At 46.6% G+C, this 15735-nt stretch overlaps 1 protein-coding gene across 18 annotated transcripts in view; it reads left to right on the top strand.

Moving 5' to 3' along the window:
- The window catches only part of KCNQ2 (potassium voltage-gated channel subfamily Q member 2), a 121196-nt gene that overhangs the window by 63733 nt on the left and 41728 nt on the right, over nucleotides 1–15735 (top strand). For 6 of the 18 annotated variants that reach the window (XM_048819870.2, XM_075118683.1, XM_075118682.1 and 3 more), the window contains exons 8-12: nucleotides 315–409; nucleotides 6577–6606; nucleotides 13057–13125; nucleotides 15176–15223; nucleotides 15367–15396. In XM_048819870.2, the coding sequence (XP_048675827.1) occupies nucleotides 315–409; nucleotides 6577–6606; nucleotides 13057–13125; nucleotides 15176–15223; nucleotides 15367–15396 (272 nt within the window). Of the gene's footprint in view, nucleotides 1–314; nucleotides 410–651; nucleotides 715–6576; nucleotides 6607–13056; nucleotides 13126–15175; nucleotides 15224–15366; nucleotides 15397–15735 lie in introns of those variants that run through there. The other 12 variants (XM_048819871.2, XM_075118685.1, XM_048819872.2 and 9 more) reach the window with 4 other exon arrangements.

Below are 15735 nucleotides of genomic sequence, written 5' to 3' on the forward strand. Positions count from 1 at the left end.
GAGGGCAGCATTTTCGGAGGCGAGTGCCATGAGGCAGGGATAGATCTTCAATTTTAAACTGTTTACTGAGCAGCAGTGCAAATCGTTACTGTGTATTTTCATAGGCTCATCTACTGCATAGAGGTCTGGTCATGTCTTTTAGAAATTCTGGTCTGAATCAACAGAAGAACCCTTCCGTTCGCAGCTGGCTAGCACTCTGGTCCTCTGATGAATCTGCTGATCATATTTCTCTTGCTGTGGATTGGAGGGTTAGGGTGGGAAGGACGATTATAGCTGTTTTTCACTCACATGTACAGCTCCCTTCTCCTCCACAGGCTGCTTGGAGGTTCTATGCCACCAACCTCTCTCGAACTGACCTGCACTCTACCTGGGAGTACTATGAACGCACAGTCACCGTTCCCATGTACAGGTACCGACTTTAAACACCTTCTTACAGGTTCCTGTTTCATGATGCCAATGACTCCATCCAGCCCATTCATTTTTTATATTAATTAAATACATTTTTAAAATTTGATTTGAAAAGCTTGCAAGAGCTGGTGTAATTTTAAGTTTCTTCTTATTTTTTTTGCTTTATTTTAATGTCCATGATATTAATTTACTTTTGTGTGCGTGTTGTTGTTTTCACCTTTATTTCTCTGTATCCATTAGTAGTTGCATTGTGTTGTGACAGTTGCTACGGCAGTGTGAAGACTTCCTCCAGAGCAGCCTTGGAAAGTAGGTAAATGCGTCCTTTGCCTTGCCACGCAGATCTTAGTTCTGAGTTGTGTGGTCATGTCATTGTAACCAGATTCTAATGGTTCTTCTGCCTTTCAGCAAACTTCTGCTCCCATCCCTTGACTGGTCCTGACGTTCTCCCAGAGTACAGCACTTTGTTCACTGCTTCCTTGAGTTGTAATTGGCATTTATAGGGTCTGCAGCCTCCTCTGATTCCACCTAGGCTGGTGGGATACAGAGAGGATGAGGCCCTGGGGCAGTGATGTTGATTTATATTGTAATGGTTCTCAGAGTCAGAAATTAAACAGAGCACATGTCTCTCTCTGGGGGTTTGAATGAGGCAAAGCCTCCTCTTTTCTATCTCTTCAAATATTGAGACCGGGCAATTGCTTGCAATAGGAGAGAAATCCTAAATGGCAACCCAAGGTAGATGTTGATGAAAAGAATAGTCACAACTGCCGTCCCTGCAAGTGGACACTTTCTGGCAGTCATGGCACCAGGGACACACTGCTCCCAGCCTGAAATCCATGCTTGCCTTTGTGACATCGGATAACAGCGTCTCTCAGGCTGATAGCAAAGACATGTCAGTAGGCAGGACTGCCACAGAGTTCTCCTGCATCTTCAGGAGGAGAGCAGCAGAAAAGTTTGTTTCCAAACAACTGGTTTGGATGCCCAGGCATCTTCCATAGCTCTTACGCCAGGGGGTATTCAGCTTATTTAAGACCTGAGGCTTGACCCATCCTATCAGATGCCTGTGAATAAGTTTGACCTCCCAGCTTTGCCGGTATCAGACCTATAGGAGCAACTGCTTGTGTATGCAACAGCTCTGCCTGCAGCCTGAACTGCCTCTGCGGCTCACCCTGGGTAGGGGGGCAACCCAGGGCTGCCAAGAGCCCAGCATCTTGTGTGACACACACACACCTGGCAGTGCCGTCGTGCTGTCACACAGCCCATCGGGATGCCCACCCACATCGGGCAGGGCTGCAAATGCTTCTCCCGGCAGTTGGGAGCTGCTGCTGCCCCTGCTGAATCCAGGAGGAGGAGAAGGAGGAGGCAATCAGCAGGGACTGAAGGGGAGGGGCTCAAGGAGTGTCACCATGCTCTCCCAGCTAGCCCCCACCTACCCCCCCCCACTCTCCAGGCAACTCCCAGCCTCCATCTGTCCCCAGTGAGCCCCCCAGTCACTCCTCCTACAGCTGTCAGCCCTCACCTCTAATCCAGGCCTGAACCCCACACAGCGCCCTGCCCACTCCTGAGCCACCCGCCAGTCCCCACACAGCCCTCTTCCCTACCCCCCCTCCAAACAGCCCTCAGCCCCCATCCTTCCCCTCACAATCCCCAGACGCTGTCACTTCCCATACAGCTCTCAGCACCTACCCACCAGCCATCCTCTATGCGGCCCCCAGCTGATCCACTGATCCTCAATCCCCAGAAAGCCAGCAGCACCCCTGCCCCATGGCCAGGCAGCACATGGGCCAAATCCCTCTCCCCGCAACTCATGTCACTTGCAGTTTCTCCCAAAGGGGGAAAATTCAGATTCCAGGTGCGCTGCCCTTCCCGCCCACCAGGAGCAGCTCCACGCAAATGGGAAAGACTGAAGAGCTGCAAGAAATAAATCTGATTTGCTTGGCCGCAGGGCAGCTGCCACATTTGAGTGGCATCCGAGTCAGTTTGGCATGGTTTAAATAGAATGACCTCTTGCTAATACTAAGGCAGCACTTGAAGCTTAAATGACCCCAGTTAGAGTAGGGATAGCTGGAGAGTGGCATTCCCTTCAGGGTGGGACTTGCAGATGCACTGAAATTCCCTAGGAAATCCCCAGGATGAGGCATGATGCCCTGAAGAGACGTTCACAAAAGTACGGATCCTTTTCAGCAGCCCCTCTCTGTCCTCTGCATGTGGCGAAACAGACTGTGCTCCCCGGCCCCCACAGGCAGGCTAGACAATATGGCAATGCCAAGATGTGGGGGTTTTACGGATTTCCCTTGATGCTAAAAATAGCAGTGAGTGTCATTTTACACACCAAAGGCTTAACGTGCAATGCATCGCCAGGCAGCATTGTGCATCCCTGTCGTTTTAATGTGCATACATAGAGCTACACAGGACGGTCTGTGATGCTGAATGAATCAACCGGGTTAGTTCCACAGTAGGAATTGACTGATGGTGCCGGCCATTGTCTGGTCATTCTCATTGTCTGGTCATTGAGACAGCCCACGGATTTCTTATTTACCGCACTAGAGAATAGCATGGTACAGTATTGGAACGGTAGGTCTGTTACCCCTGGGAGGAACTGTCAGACAGAAGAGCTGTCTATTAGAAATCAAAATCTGTTTCTGTTCTCCCTGATTATTGGTGCGTGTTGGAATCCTAGCAGACAATCAGAATATGTTTCCTTGAGTGGGTGGGCCTGTCAGAAACCCTGCGGCCAGTCTGTTAATCCATTTTCAAAGTCCACTGGAACTCACATTACTATTATGATCAGTGCATTTTGCACGGGATCCATTCCCTATGTTTATTTCTTTTAGCTGAAGACATTTATGAACCACCTTCAGTGTTTTATTTAAAAAGCCTGTTTCCCAATAGCATTACACTCATTCAGTGAGTCTCTCCCTCCCTTCTCCTTGCCTTTAATTGAGGTTAAATAATTCCTACTGAAGTCAGCTCTCAGCGAGGGTGAGAGCACTGGATCTGCTCCAAAGTCCGTTGTGGTCCGTGGCAGCCCAGCCATTGATTTCAGTGGGCCATGGATCAGGCCTTGAGGGTGTTTGAAAGAATAAGCCTCTGGACAGTGAAATCCTTTTCAATTACTATTTGCTAAAGCAATTAGCCCGTTAAAATCGTTGCATCACGTGGACCAAAAGCTAAAATTCAGGTGGAAAGCTAATCTGGTCAGGTAAATGAAGACCTTTTGGATGCGTTGAATTGAAATTTAGCCTATGAAAGAGTAGAGCCATCTTAACTAAAACTCCCTCAAGGATGAGTTACTCATGGTGGGAGGGGGTGAGGGGCTGATGCAAGGCAATTAATCTCTGTTTGAGGAACAACTGCATGACCTGTGGTCCTTGGAGGAGGTATTACCACTAGTTCTGCACAGGCTGGCCCAGAGGGTGGAGCTGGAGGTGACTAAGGGTTGGGGACATTTGAATATGTGGGTTCACTGGCCATAACACCCCTCACAAATGATGGCCATTATTCTATCCCCTGGGGCTGAAGCCCAATGCACTTTCCCTGGGTTGGGGAGGGTAGATTTTGTCTCCAATTCACATTCCTTTCCCACCGAATTTCACCTGCATAAACCCTGATTATTGTGCTGTATGCAGGTACAGTGAATGTCACCCACAAGGTCAAAAGAAAACCATGTCACACCAATATGTTAAATATGGCGTAAGCCACATAGTTTGGAGACAGATCTGAATGTGGAAAAACATCTGATGAACTTCCCCAAATGGCAGGTCTGCATGTCTAGGAATTTGGTTTGCACCTTGTTAATGCTTAACAGGTTTCGACTGTACTATAGCAGTGGTTCTAAAACTTTTGCACTGGTGACCCCTTTCACACAGCAAGCCTCTGAGTGTGATCCCCCTTATAAATTAAAAAGACTTTTTTATATTATATATTTAACACCATTATAAATGCTGGATGCAAAGCGGGGTTTGGGGTGGAGGCTGACAGCTTGCGACCCCCCCCATATAATAACCTCACGACCCCCTGAGGGGTCCAGACCCCCAGTTTGAGAACCCCTGTACTACAGTTTCTAAATGTAGCAAAACTGTCCTTACTATGAAGTAAGGGGAGTATGTATGATCGGGAGGTTATAGACATGGGACTAGGAGCCAGGACGGCAGAGATCTGTTCTCAGCGCTGTCACTGACTTGTGGTTTGATCTTGGAAAAGTCACTTACTGTAACTTCTTTATAACAAAATCTCCCTGACTGTAAATGGGGATAATAAACCTGGCCTCAGATGCGTGTCGGGAGTATTAATAAATGTTTGTAAACCATCGGAGATCCTCTTATTACAGTTGCTAAATTGACGTGCCAAGGTGTGCCATTGAACCAAAATTACCGTGATATAAATGAACCACCTGCGGGCTGCTGCATAAGGTGCCCGACACACTGGATAAAACATGGTGTTGGCAGGGCTTCATTTGAGCCAGGGCTGAGCCCCGGCGCCTCTAGGCTGGGCAGTTCCTAGCCCCGGCCCCTCTTGCCACGTCAGTTATTAAAGTTAAAAAAATGGCTTGTGCCCTGGCATCTCTTTCATTAGGAATTGAGCACTGAGTGCCAATGTCAGTCATGCAACGTGGTGCATCCTCTGAAATTCTCCTGGATGCTGCACAGAAACACCAGTAGCCTCTCACAGTGAATGATTTAACGTATGGGGTTCACTCTATAATGTATCACCTCCCATGTCAATAGCCCTTGAAATCTGTCAGGCGAAGCTCAGTACAAGTAGTCCCCCCCCCATTAAAAAAAAGGAAGTGGGGGGTTAACTTTATATTCTGGCTGTAGCTTTCATCACACACAGAGGCACAGTGTCCATTCTGCCTTCTTCTACCCACTTCCCTAAGGAATTCATGTTATTCCAAATTGTTGAATGAAATAAGCAATATAAGTCACTGATGGAATGCCATATGGCCTGAAATGACACAGGACAGCCCTGCCGTGGGTTACCTCTGCTGTAATCTAGCAGATGAATAAGTCTGTTTTGGAAGGGGGTATGGGGAAGTGGGTATTTCCTCCGCGTGATAAATAAGATGTGGTGACTGGTATCTTGGCCCAAAGCTGGTAGGTTGGCATTGACGCATCTTTTGCTCACATTGTACTGCTTATTCCTCATTAAGTAGCTGTCAGCAGGAGCCCTGTGACATGGGCTTACATGTTTTCTCAATGTTGCTCCCACAAAGAATGGATTGTTTCACACTGGAAAATTATTACATACGCCTTGCGGGAACATCAGATTTCCAGAACCTCATTGCAATGACCTACTGCAGTAGAGTTAGACCCACTTCTTTTGGGAGGATATTTTATTCCCAAAGAAAATCTAAAATTGAACCCTTACACTCAAAGTACGTCAGTACCAAAGTTCAAATAAATAAAACGTGAAACATATGGATTGAATCTGCATAGAAAAGCACATTGTAATGGGCATTTATGCATGTACATACTTATACACCAAGACATCAGAAATTTTTGTGTACATTTGTAACCAGATTTGCTTAAAAGGACTCTGTCCTTCATCACCACCAGTTCTAACAATACCCAGCTCTCGACTACATTACTATCCCTGATGTGAATGCTCTCTCTGTGTATTGGCAGTCATAGGGTATAAATCAATGGCCACTAGAGATATGCTTATGGTATGGAATTAGTGTAGATCTTCTGAACCTCATTCTTGGACACGTTGAACCCAGGAGCTATGCTTCTGGAGAGGTACCTCATTAGTTAGCATTTCAGAGTGAGGAGCTCATGTGATTCTAGGAGGAGGCCCCAGCTGACAGAACCTCCAAATGTAATGATTCCCCCAGGGAATGTCTGCAAAAGGTTGCTTGGAGGTTTCTACATTTTCCCCTCAATCTCTTTTGCCCACCTTTGTTTTTTGAGCAAACCCTAGACTAGCCATTATTGAAGTGCGATACGGATCTGCAGCAATTTGTAGTCCTACTGAGGTTGGGAAAGCTGGAGCCAATTCAGATTTGCCAGCCACCTGTAAGCCCGGTTCACAGTACATCTGCTCATTGAAATACAGGTAGCTCACATGCTAATTTTCTTTCTTCTGTTTCTTTTCTCCCTCCTTCCACCCCTTTTGCTGTTTTTCTTTCTCTGGCCCCTTTTGTTTTCTTTGGTGAAAACACTCGAAAAGCTCGCAAACGCAAACGTATGGTGCCTCCAGGTATGAAGTGCATGTGAATCTAAAACCATGTGTTATGTCACTCCTTCTTTGTCTGGGACCGTAACATGCTAAGCCTGTAATACAACCAAAACCCTGTTTTTTTTTAAAAAAAGCTCCAAAATCAACCTCCCCGCTCAACTGTCTGTAGGCTAATTCCATGCATCTTCACCAATAGTCTAGCTGGTGGTTTGTACAAGCGTTGGGAAACTGTACATCTACGTGGCAATGCCAGGAAGGAGAACAGGAGATTTCTCAGTGAGCTTGGTTTTCTAAGTGGAAGTTATGAACACCTTCAGATTCATAGGACAGTTAATAAGAAAACTCCCCATTCTCTTCTGCCCTTTTCTCATCCTTTTTTTCGTATTTCCATCTCTCAACTTTTCCTCTCCCCTTTTCCTCTCCCCTTTTCCTCTCTCCTTTCTTCACCCCTTTTTTCTCCTCTGCAGCCCTCTCTTATCCCAATCCACTCTTGGTTGTCACAGCTGTGGCCACTAGCTACCAGTGAAGATACGTTAAACCGAAATGGCTGGTTTTGACCTCACTTGACAGCCTCTGCTAGCTTTCGAAGGGGCAGTTTAACCTCAATAAGGTTTATGAGAGTTACTGGCAATTCAGAGCTGAGCGAACTGTTTGCAGTGAATAATTCATTCAGTGAGTCTAACCTTTTGGAGTCTTTCAGGTTGAAAGGATCTATATGTATGATACATGTAAAAGATTTATTATGAATAAATATTATCTCAGTGGCTACTAAAAGTGGATTTTCAAATCACAGGGATATGTTAGACATGAAGGAAATCCCAAAGGAAAGTAAATACTTATTTTAAGAAGGAGAACAGTGATCACCTATTTGCTGCTTTGCATTTCAAAATTGCAGGCCTGATCCTGTTCTCCGTTAAACCAGTGTAAATCCACATACACTCCATTGATGTCAATCTGATTTCAGGCCTGTTTTTCCAAACCCGTCTCAGATTTTGCAGTTGCACGTTTTGCAGTCACATTTTTGTCCCTGCAGTTAATTTACAGGAAAAAAGCAACAATTCACTGCAGGGACAGAGTTGTGGATATACTTCACTGTGGCACAGAATGGAAGCTCGGTTTGAAAAGCAGGCCTTTACTCTGGTATAACTGAGATAAAAAAATGGCCTCTTGTTTGCAGTCCATAAAATAAAGGTATTTACAAACTTCCAGAAGTTGGAAAATTTATGAAGAGTTGTTCAGGTCAGAGCCACAAAGTCATACTTCAGAAAATCGTTAATTTTACAGGACACATACTTCACCTCAATTTTTATATTTTAGCCATTTGTGTACAGACTTACTATTCTACAATTACAAAGCAACTGCATGGTTATTTCTGTCCTGAATGCCATATAGGCTATTGACTTCATTGGAATAAGGATCAGGTTCCAGATATTCTCTGCAAAATTGTTATGTACGGTAGCGAAAATGGGATTTAGAGAAGAAAACCCTATGCAAGTTACTGGGCCCAAACTTCCGCTAGCCTCAAATTGGCCTTCAATTTTTGTGTGTGCACATTTGCCTACCCTGACAACAGTGCCCCCAGTACCCATATTTAAGTGCAGAATGAGTCTATGCATTTTTGCAAGCAGAATCAATTGCATATGTAAACATGGGCATGCAAAAATCAGGGACTGCAGCTGAAAATTCATATGCATTCAAAATTCATATGCATACAATGCCAGATCCTCAGCTGGTGTAAATCAGCATAGCTCCATTGACGCCAACAAAGATCTGGCCCATAAGGCCCAATTCTGCAAGCCTTACACACATGAGTAATTCTGTTGAAGTCAATGGGACTGCTTGTGTAAGTAAAAGCTGTAAGACGGGGTTCCTCATTATCAGTTTTGTGGTGTCTCGGTCCATAAAGACAAAACCACAATGCAAAGGAGGTTCATTGCGAGTGTGGGCACTTGGTTCTTCTCAGAGACAGGACTTGCTGCATCTTGGGCCTCTCACGGTACCATGCTGTCCACCCAGCTCTGACATCCACTCCTTCTCATCGCTTTGTTGTTCCGTCTTCCTCCCTCACTCCCTGGGGCTGCCTTATGGAATAATGACTATCGGTTCTGTGTGTGTGCATGTGTGTGTGGGTGCACACTGCCCCGTCCAGCTGTTTTCCCCCTGTTGTGGTTTGTGATGGTATCGTGTTTTTTTTGCGGCGGGCTTTGAGGCATGAGAACCCCACGGCCCCGGCTCTGTTATGCTTGAATATTTGTGCTCCCAGCAACAGTAATTTTGTGCCGTGGGCAGGGAATGCCTGATGTTAGTGTTGTGTTTCTTGTGATGTATCAACAAGAGCAGGGCGGTCAATTTAATGAGAGAGAGAGGAGATGATTCACTTCTGGAGCCACAAGTACAAAGCAGGAGAGCCTGTGCAGCGAGCAGGAAATTCTAACCCGTTGCTGAGTTGGGTAGCGTGAGCTGTGTGTCGTACTGTACCTTGGTGTGTGCATCCTCTTGCCTTGCTGGTCTTGAAACATGCACCCTTGAAGCAAGTGAAACGAATGCTGGGACGAGAGAGAGAAAATGTCAAACACCACAATCTCAGGTTCTTTTCCACATCCTAGCGCAAAACACGACAACACCCTACTTCGCACACAGTTCTCTTCCACCCGTGCACATTCAGGGTACTTCTATACTGCAGCTGTGAGGGTGCCTCCCAGCCTGGGGGGACAGACCCACTCTCGCTCAGCTTGAGCTGTGCACTAAAAATAGCAATGTGGACTTTGCGCCCCTGCCGGTAGCACGGCCAAGCAGCCAGAGTACAAGCCCACCTGACCCCCTGGGAACATACTTGGGTGGCTAGCTTGGGCCATCGCCCAGGCCACAACGGCCACTCAGCTATTTTTAGCATGCTAGCTTGAGCAGAGCTAGTGCGTGTCTGTCTAGCTGAGCTGGGAGGCATACTCCCACCTGCTGTGTAGATGTACCCTTAGAGGCACAAAGATGTCAAGATCCAACAGTTTGGAACGAAACTCAGCAAAACCTGAGCCCTCCATTTCCCTTCATATGAGGTGTATGAAGACATAAAAGCCACAGTGTACCTCACTGGCAGAGCAGCTCAGTAACTGGTTCCTGAACTGGTATGATAGCTAGAGAGGAGGCCGAGCGGCAGTACTCGCATCTAGGTTTTGGGTTCAGCATGTTCAGGTTTGCTCCTGTCTCCAGTGATGATCGCCAGAAGACTAGTCAACCTTCCTTCTTTTGCTCCGCAAACACACAGACTCCACCATTAAAATGTAGCATCTGCATTTGCGAACTCCCTTTCGTTCCTTTGGCTTCAGTGCTGCATTCAGCTGCTGGCGTTTGGAAGCCACATGGCTGAACCTGTTCTATGGAGAGGCAGCCATTTTCAGCATCATGTGAGCCTAACGCGTTTGTTCCCGTGGTCGGAGCAAGTGACTGGGAGCCAACAGAAAGATCTTGGGACCTAGCTCTGATTGAGTTACTGACTTGCCGGGTCACACTGGACAGGCCATTTGGACTCCTAGTTTGCTCACCTTAGTGCAGAAAAGCTGGGCCATCACCAGATGTTTTACTGGAGATGAAGAAAGTAATCCACAAAAAGGAATTAGGTGCACAACTTCCAGTAAAAATCAGTGGCATTTTGTGCTTGATTTTGTGCACACATTGGCTCAGATAATGCCCTGCAAGGAATCTACAAAAAACAGCCAGTGGCCCTGAATGAACATAATGATGAAGTGCTTCATGCATCACTCCACTGCAGCGAGATCAGGGTCTTCCTGGTAGGATCATTAATTCATCAGGATGGCTGGCTTCAGTATGTGTTATCCTTTAGGGGGAAACAAAACTCTGGCTGAGAGATGTAAGAGGAATGTGGCTGTACTGCTCTGGAAAGAAGCCAGGCCAAATTTTGAGGCCCTATTTTTGTCAACCTCTTTAGGAACTTTTTGATTACCTCCATTTTGGGCACACAAAAACCCAACCATTACATTCACTGAATGGATAATTGTGCTTTTAAATGTGAGTTTTGTACATGCAGCACACGTGCTCTTGTAATCTTGTGGTCAGTTAAGCAAGACCACTGAAAATGCTTCCCTTATAATTTAAAGCTGCTGAAGAACATGTCCATAATTATGCCCTGCTTTGTTCCAAGATTGACTGAGCAGGTGTATAAGAAATGTGGACCAATGACTATGACCAGTGTGATAGCTTATCTGGGACGGACAGGTGCGTCCAATCCATAGGGAGCATCTAAGTTCGGGAATGCTTCTTGCCCTGTAATGACTAGATATCAGTCCTGCGACTGCTGACAGCTAATGCAGAATCTCCTTTACTTGAAGTGTAGAGCCCAGTTTTAGATCTGAACAGCTGGGTCATAGCTGAGCAAAGAGATCCTGCCCATACAGGAGACACCTCATGGTTCTCGCTCTTTTCGCCAGTAGTCTGGATGCGTCACAGAAGTGGTCATCTGACAGAACATGGTGGGGGAAAGAGCAGCTTGCTTCGATGCTCTGCCCTCCTTAGTTGCTTACTGTGCACTGAGATTCCGATGTTAAGGACTGCCCTCCCTGCATGCTGTGAGTGACACATTTGTAAGGAACCCAGACAGCTGCCATGTAGGAGGTGCTGTGTATGTTGAGAAGGAGGAGGCAGCAGTTCAGGATGGGTGACTCTCCTTTGAATGAGCATAAATTCCTTGATGTGCTGCCTTAGGATGCCAAGAGCTGCATAGGGGTCTGGCTAGCTAGGGCTTGTCTACACGACCACGTAAGCCAATGTAAGTTACGTCGTTCAGGGGTGTGAACGCCTGCCAACATAGCTTCCGCCTCTCGTTGAGGTGGAGTAATTAGGCCAACAGGAGAGCTCTCTCCCAGCGACATAGGGCGTCTTCACCAGATGTGCTACGTCGGTGCAGCTGCACCAATGTAGCGTGATAGTGAAGACAAACTCTTACACCCATTCCAGGCTGAGCTAGCTAGTATCTGGGCGCATTTACTTCAGGCAAGAGTGTAAATATTTTGAGACTTGCCACAGGCAGGCCGGAGGGTTATCTGTGCTGATTTCATGCCCTCTGGGAAGACATGCTGGAAGGAGGAGTTTCGGATATTGGCAAAGACACACCAGGGTTGTGCCAAGGAAGTCTCAACAAGCATCTGGATTTGTCCCATCAGCCCCTGACCCTGCGCACAGAGTCCCTGAGCAGACGCTTGAGTGGATGCTGCTCTTTCCAGCGAAGTGAGTCTTTTACGGAGATGACAGGTTTCAGAGTAACAGCCGTGTTAGTCTGTATTCGCAAAAAGAAAAAGGAGTACTTGTGGCACCTTAGAGACTAACCAATTTATTTGAGCATGAGCTTTCGTGAGCTCACGAAAGCTCATGCTCAAATAAATTGGTTAGTCTCTAAGGTGCCACAAGTACTCCTTTTCTTTTTACGGAGATGAATCCCGTCTCCCGACATTTCCAGTCTGCTTCTCTCGCAGTTGAGAACTCGACCGTGAATATCAATGTAAAATATTTATAGAGCCATCCTCAGATCCATAAAGGTTTCGTGGACTCACAGTAGCACTCTTTCTGCCCTTTACATAAACGTCTCTCCTTCACTTCTGCCAGCTGACATACAGGTGGGCAGCATAGTTAATACCTGCCGTGCATTGCAACTCAGTAGGTTTTATGTTGTTAGAAAGATAAAGCCAGATAGGCAGAATTTTTCATGAACCAATGGATGATCAGAGTGGTAGGGTGAGTTCTGTAAGTTTCAGATCACAGATGAGGAGGAAACATCCGTTCTACCCTAAGATACAAGGCATATCATCCATTTATTTTGTCTTCACCAGGACCGGACACATGAAGTATGAATCAAACATTCAACCAAATTCAAAGCTGGACCGAGCATTTGTTATAAGTTTTAAACACTGCTGCCAGTTTCCTTGGATAGTTGCAGCCTCTGGAAGTCTGTCCCTCCTCACACTGTAAGATTCTGCCTCTTCCTCCAGGATACCCCCAGTTTCTGGAGTTCTGCCTCTGGCAACAGGATCACACTACAGTGTACTTTGAGTTCTTCTGCCAGCCCTAGTCTTTGGGACCTGCATGACACCTCTAACAAAGTAGGGCCAACTGCTAAACAACATGCTGTAAACACCTGCCTTGCCAAATGTAACAGTACTGTACAGGAACACTGGCCACTGCTCAACTTCGGAGAGTTTAGAGATACAAGAATGCAGATGAAATTTCTCTCTCTCTTTCTCTCACTGCCTTGCTATCTGTCTCTCCTGCACCTACCTTCGAGCACTTTGAAAAGTGGCCTTAGCAGTCCGATCCCTGTTCATTCTCCCCAAGCTACCCAGTGTTTGCAAACCACGACACAAAGCTCAGATTGGTTGAAAGTAGGTGGGTGGGGTAGTTCCCACGACAGGAAGTTGTGATATTGTCTCTGCCTGAATGTAATTGTCTCTCATTTTCTCACTTTAGACTCATTCCGCCTCTGAACCAGCTGGAACTTCTCAGGAACCTGAAGAGCAAATCGGGACTGACTTTCAGGTTAGCAACAGAGCTGGGAGAGCTCAGAAAACACCCAGCTGGCAAACCAATTTCCTTCCTTCCTTCCTTCCCTGGTATGTGCACAGCCCTGGATAATTCTGTGTACCTGGATGCTGCCATATAATGGGTTATATATGGTGCGTTGGCTCCCATCCCTCTCCCCAGGTGATGCTTGTAAATTCCTTTACTAGACCCTTTCCTACATCATCTTCTATTAAACATTCCCTGCGTGTTCAGCTGACAACAGAAAGTAATATGTCATGAGGCTACCTGGCCAGTCTGAGCAAAGTGCTGAAGGGGGCTGGGGCTTTTTAAGACCTCTGGAGTTATCTCATGTTTCAGAAAAATTGTTAAAACATCAGGAGCTTAACATGCCTGACTAAAGGACTTACAATTTGTATATTTAATCCCAGGATTGGGCATGGCTCCTGGCTTGTTTGTAAATGGCATCTGTGTTATGTTCCCCCAGGCCCTGTAGCATGGCTTCTCTCCTTCTGCTCAAGGGAATTTGGATGGGACTCTCTTCAGAGCTCATCAATACCACGTTTTTTAACTACCTAAAATGGTCACTGCTGAGTAGAGCCAGGCCCAGGAGATCTGCATTTGTATGTCCACTAGAGTTTTAGGAAATTGGTCCCTGGATTTGCATCTGAACTTCCCCAGAGTGATCTGGTGTTCTGGCTCAGGCAAATCCCTACTCACTGGGGGACAAGTGTCACTCCCTCTCTCCCAAGGACCAAGTGAGCTGCCTCTGCAGCATTCTCAATCCCTGCCAGCTTGGAGAATGGGAGATGGTGGCCAGAAATCAAATGCAGCTCTCCTAGGTGGAAATGCAAAGAACTTTCACTAGGCCACCAGGCCATTTTTCATAATTTTTTTTTGTTGGGAGAGAGAAGTTCTTGAATCGTATATGAACCTTGGGTGAGATTTTCAGCCTGGCCTTAACTTGGCCTCTGGTTTTGTGCCGGAAATTGTAGAGGTGCCATTTAGTTCACTTTGTCTTCTATGCCCTGGATTTACTGGGGCAATCAGGTATTTAGACATCTAAATGACATGCAGCAACTGCATACCCAAATTGCCAGAGTTTGAAAACATGGCTCGCGTCTCTCTCTCTCAATGAGCAGTTGCCAAAGATAATTTTTCATATGGAGCCTTTAGCCGCAGCTGAGGCTCCTGCAGAAGCTGGAAAAAGAGTGGTGTGCACCTTCCAGCCGACCCCCCCGCACACACACACAAAAAACCCAACAACAACAACAAAACTTCTGCACTACTGAGCCACTGCATGGGGCAGATGCGTCGATGAAACAACATCTCCTAGAATTAGTGTAACAGGCCCGCCTGAGCCAGGGCATCCCGCAGAGCAGACTTGCCTTAATTTTACAGAAAAAATAAATTAACACAACTCAAAATGGCCACCTGGATATTAAAGATCATAACATAAAATAACCAGCCCTTTGCTGAGCCAAGCAAAATAGTGTTAGAGCTAGGTCCCTGATAGGCCAGGTTTCTTAAGTTTAGGAGAGGGCGAGCCTGCTGTCACAGCTTCACCCAGAACTGGCCCTTGAAAGAAGCAGCCAATTCTTTTTATCTTGCTTGCTGAACCCTGATTGGCCTCTGCCTGCTCCCAGCCCTTCTAGCTGCAGGAGGACCAAGTCTCATTGGTTCCACCGGTAGCTGATCCTGGCAGATCTCTGTAGATCATTCCTGGTGGTCCAGACTCACTTTTAATCATTTTGAAAAGGACCACTTTGTAGAGAGGGGTGTGCAAAGGTTGGGCGGGGCCTCTGGTAGGGGGCAGCAAATGCCTGGTACACCTCATGACAGTCAGTTCTATGCCTAAGAGCTGAAAGGAAAGTTTATGAAAGGTCTGTGAAAGTCCTGGGGAGTTGCTCAGAAACAAACTCAAATTTTCAAAGTAGCATGACCATTCGCTGTCCCTCGTTTGCTCATGCGAGTGGTGTAACCACGGGGCTCCATAGTAATCTGTGTGCACAAAGAGGTGGGTTTTGTGACTTTTTGACCCTGTACGTCTCGTGTGTCTCCTCCCAAGGTTGTGTGAGTCTGCGGCTATCTTCTCTCCAGCCCGGAAGCCCCAGGAGTAAGTGCTCCATGCCCTCCCTTGCATCCACCTCGCTTAGTTGTACTGTTTGGTACTGTCCTTTCGTTATGTTTGAACAGTGAATGCAGCTGCATCCTTCGCTCCTGACACCACTGATAATGTCCTATTGCTTCTGTTTAAAGGAAAGAGCAGCAGCCTGAGCCATCACCCAGGTCTGTATCACTGCCAACATGCCATTCCCATGCTTTACATGTATGTGAGAGTGCGCGCGCCACGTATGCCTGTACCAACAAGGAGCTGAGTGCCATTAAAACCAGCATAGCAGGTTGTCGCGCTTGTTCTGAGTTGTGGGACATGTCACTGTGTGTCATACATATATGTAATGCTGGGCCTTAAATCAGATTTTCCTTCTTTGCAGTATACCTTGGCTATATTTTGTAGCTATGTGGATAGTGTCTATGGGGGTTGTGCTGGCAGCAGATGAGGTTTGAGGTGTGTCAAATTTGCCCTCAGAAATGTTTTGTCACAGGCTGATGTCTTCTGAGTTTTTG

This window comes from Caretta caretta, chromosome 13 (assembly GCF_965140235.1).
Source record: "Caretta caretta isolate rCarCar2 chromosome 13, rCarCar1.hap1, whole genome shotgun sequence".
Classification (NCBI taxonomy): Eukaryota; Metazoa; Chordata; order Testudines; family Cheloniidae; genus Caretta; species Caretta caretta.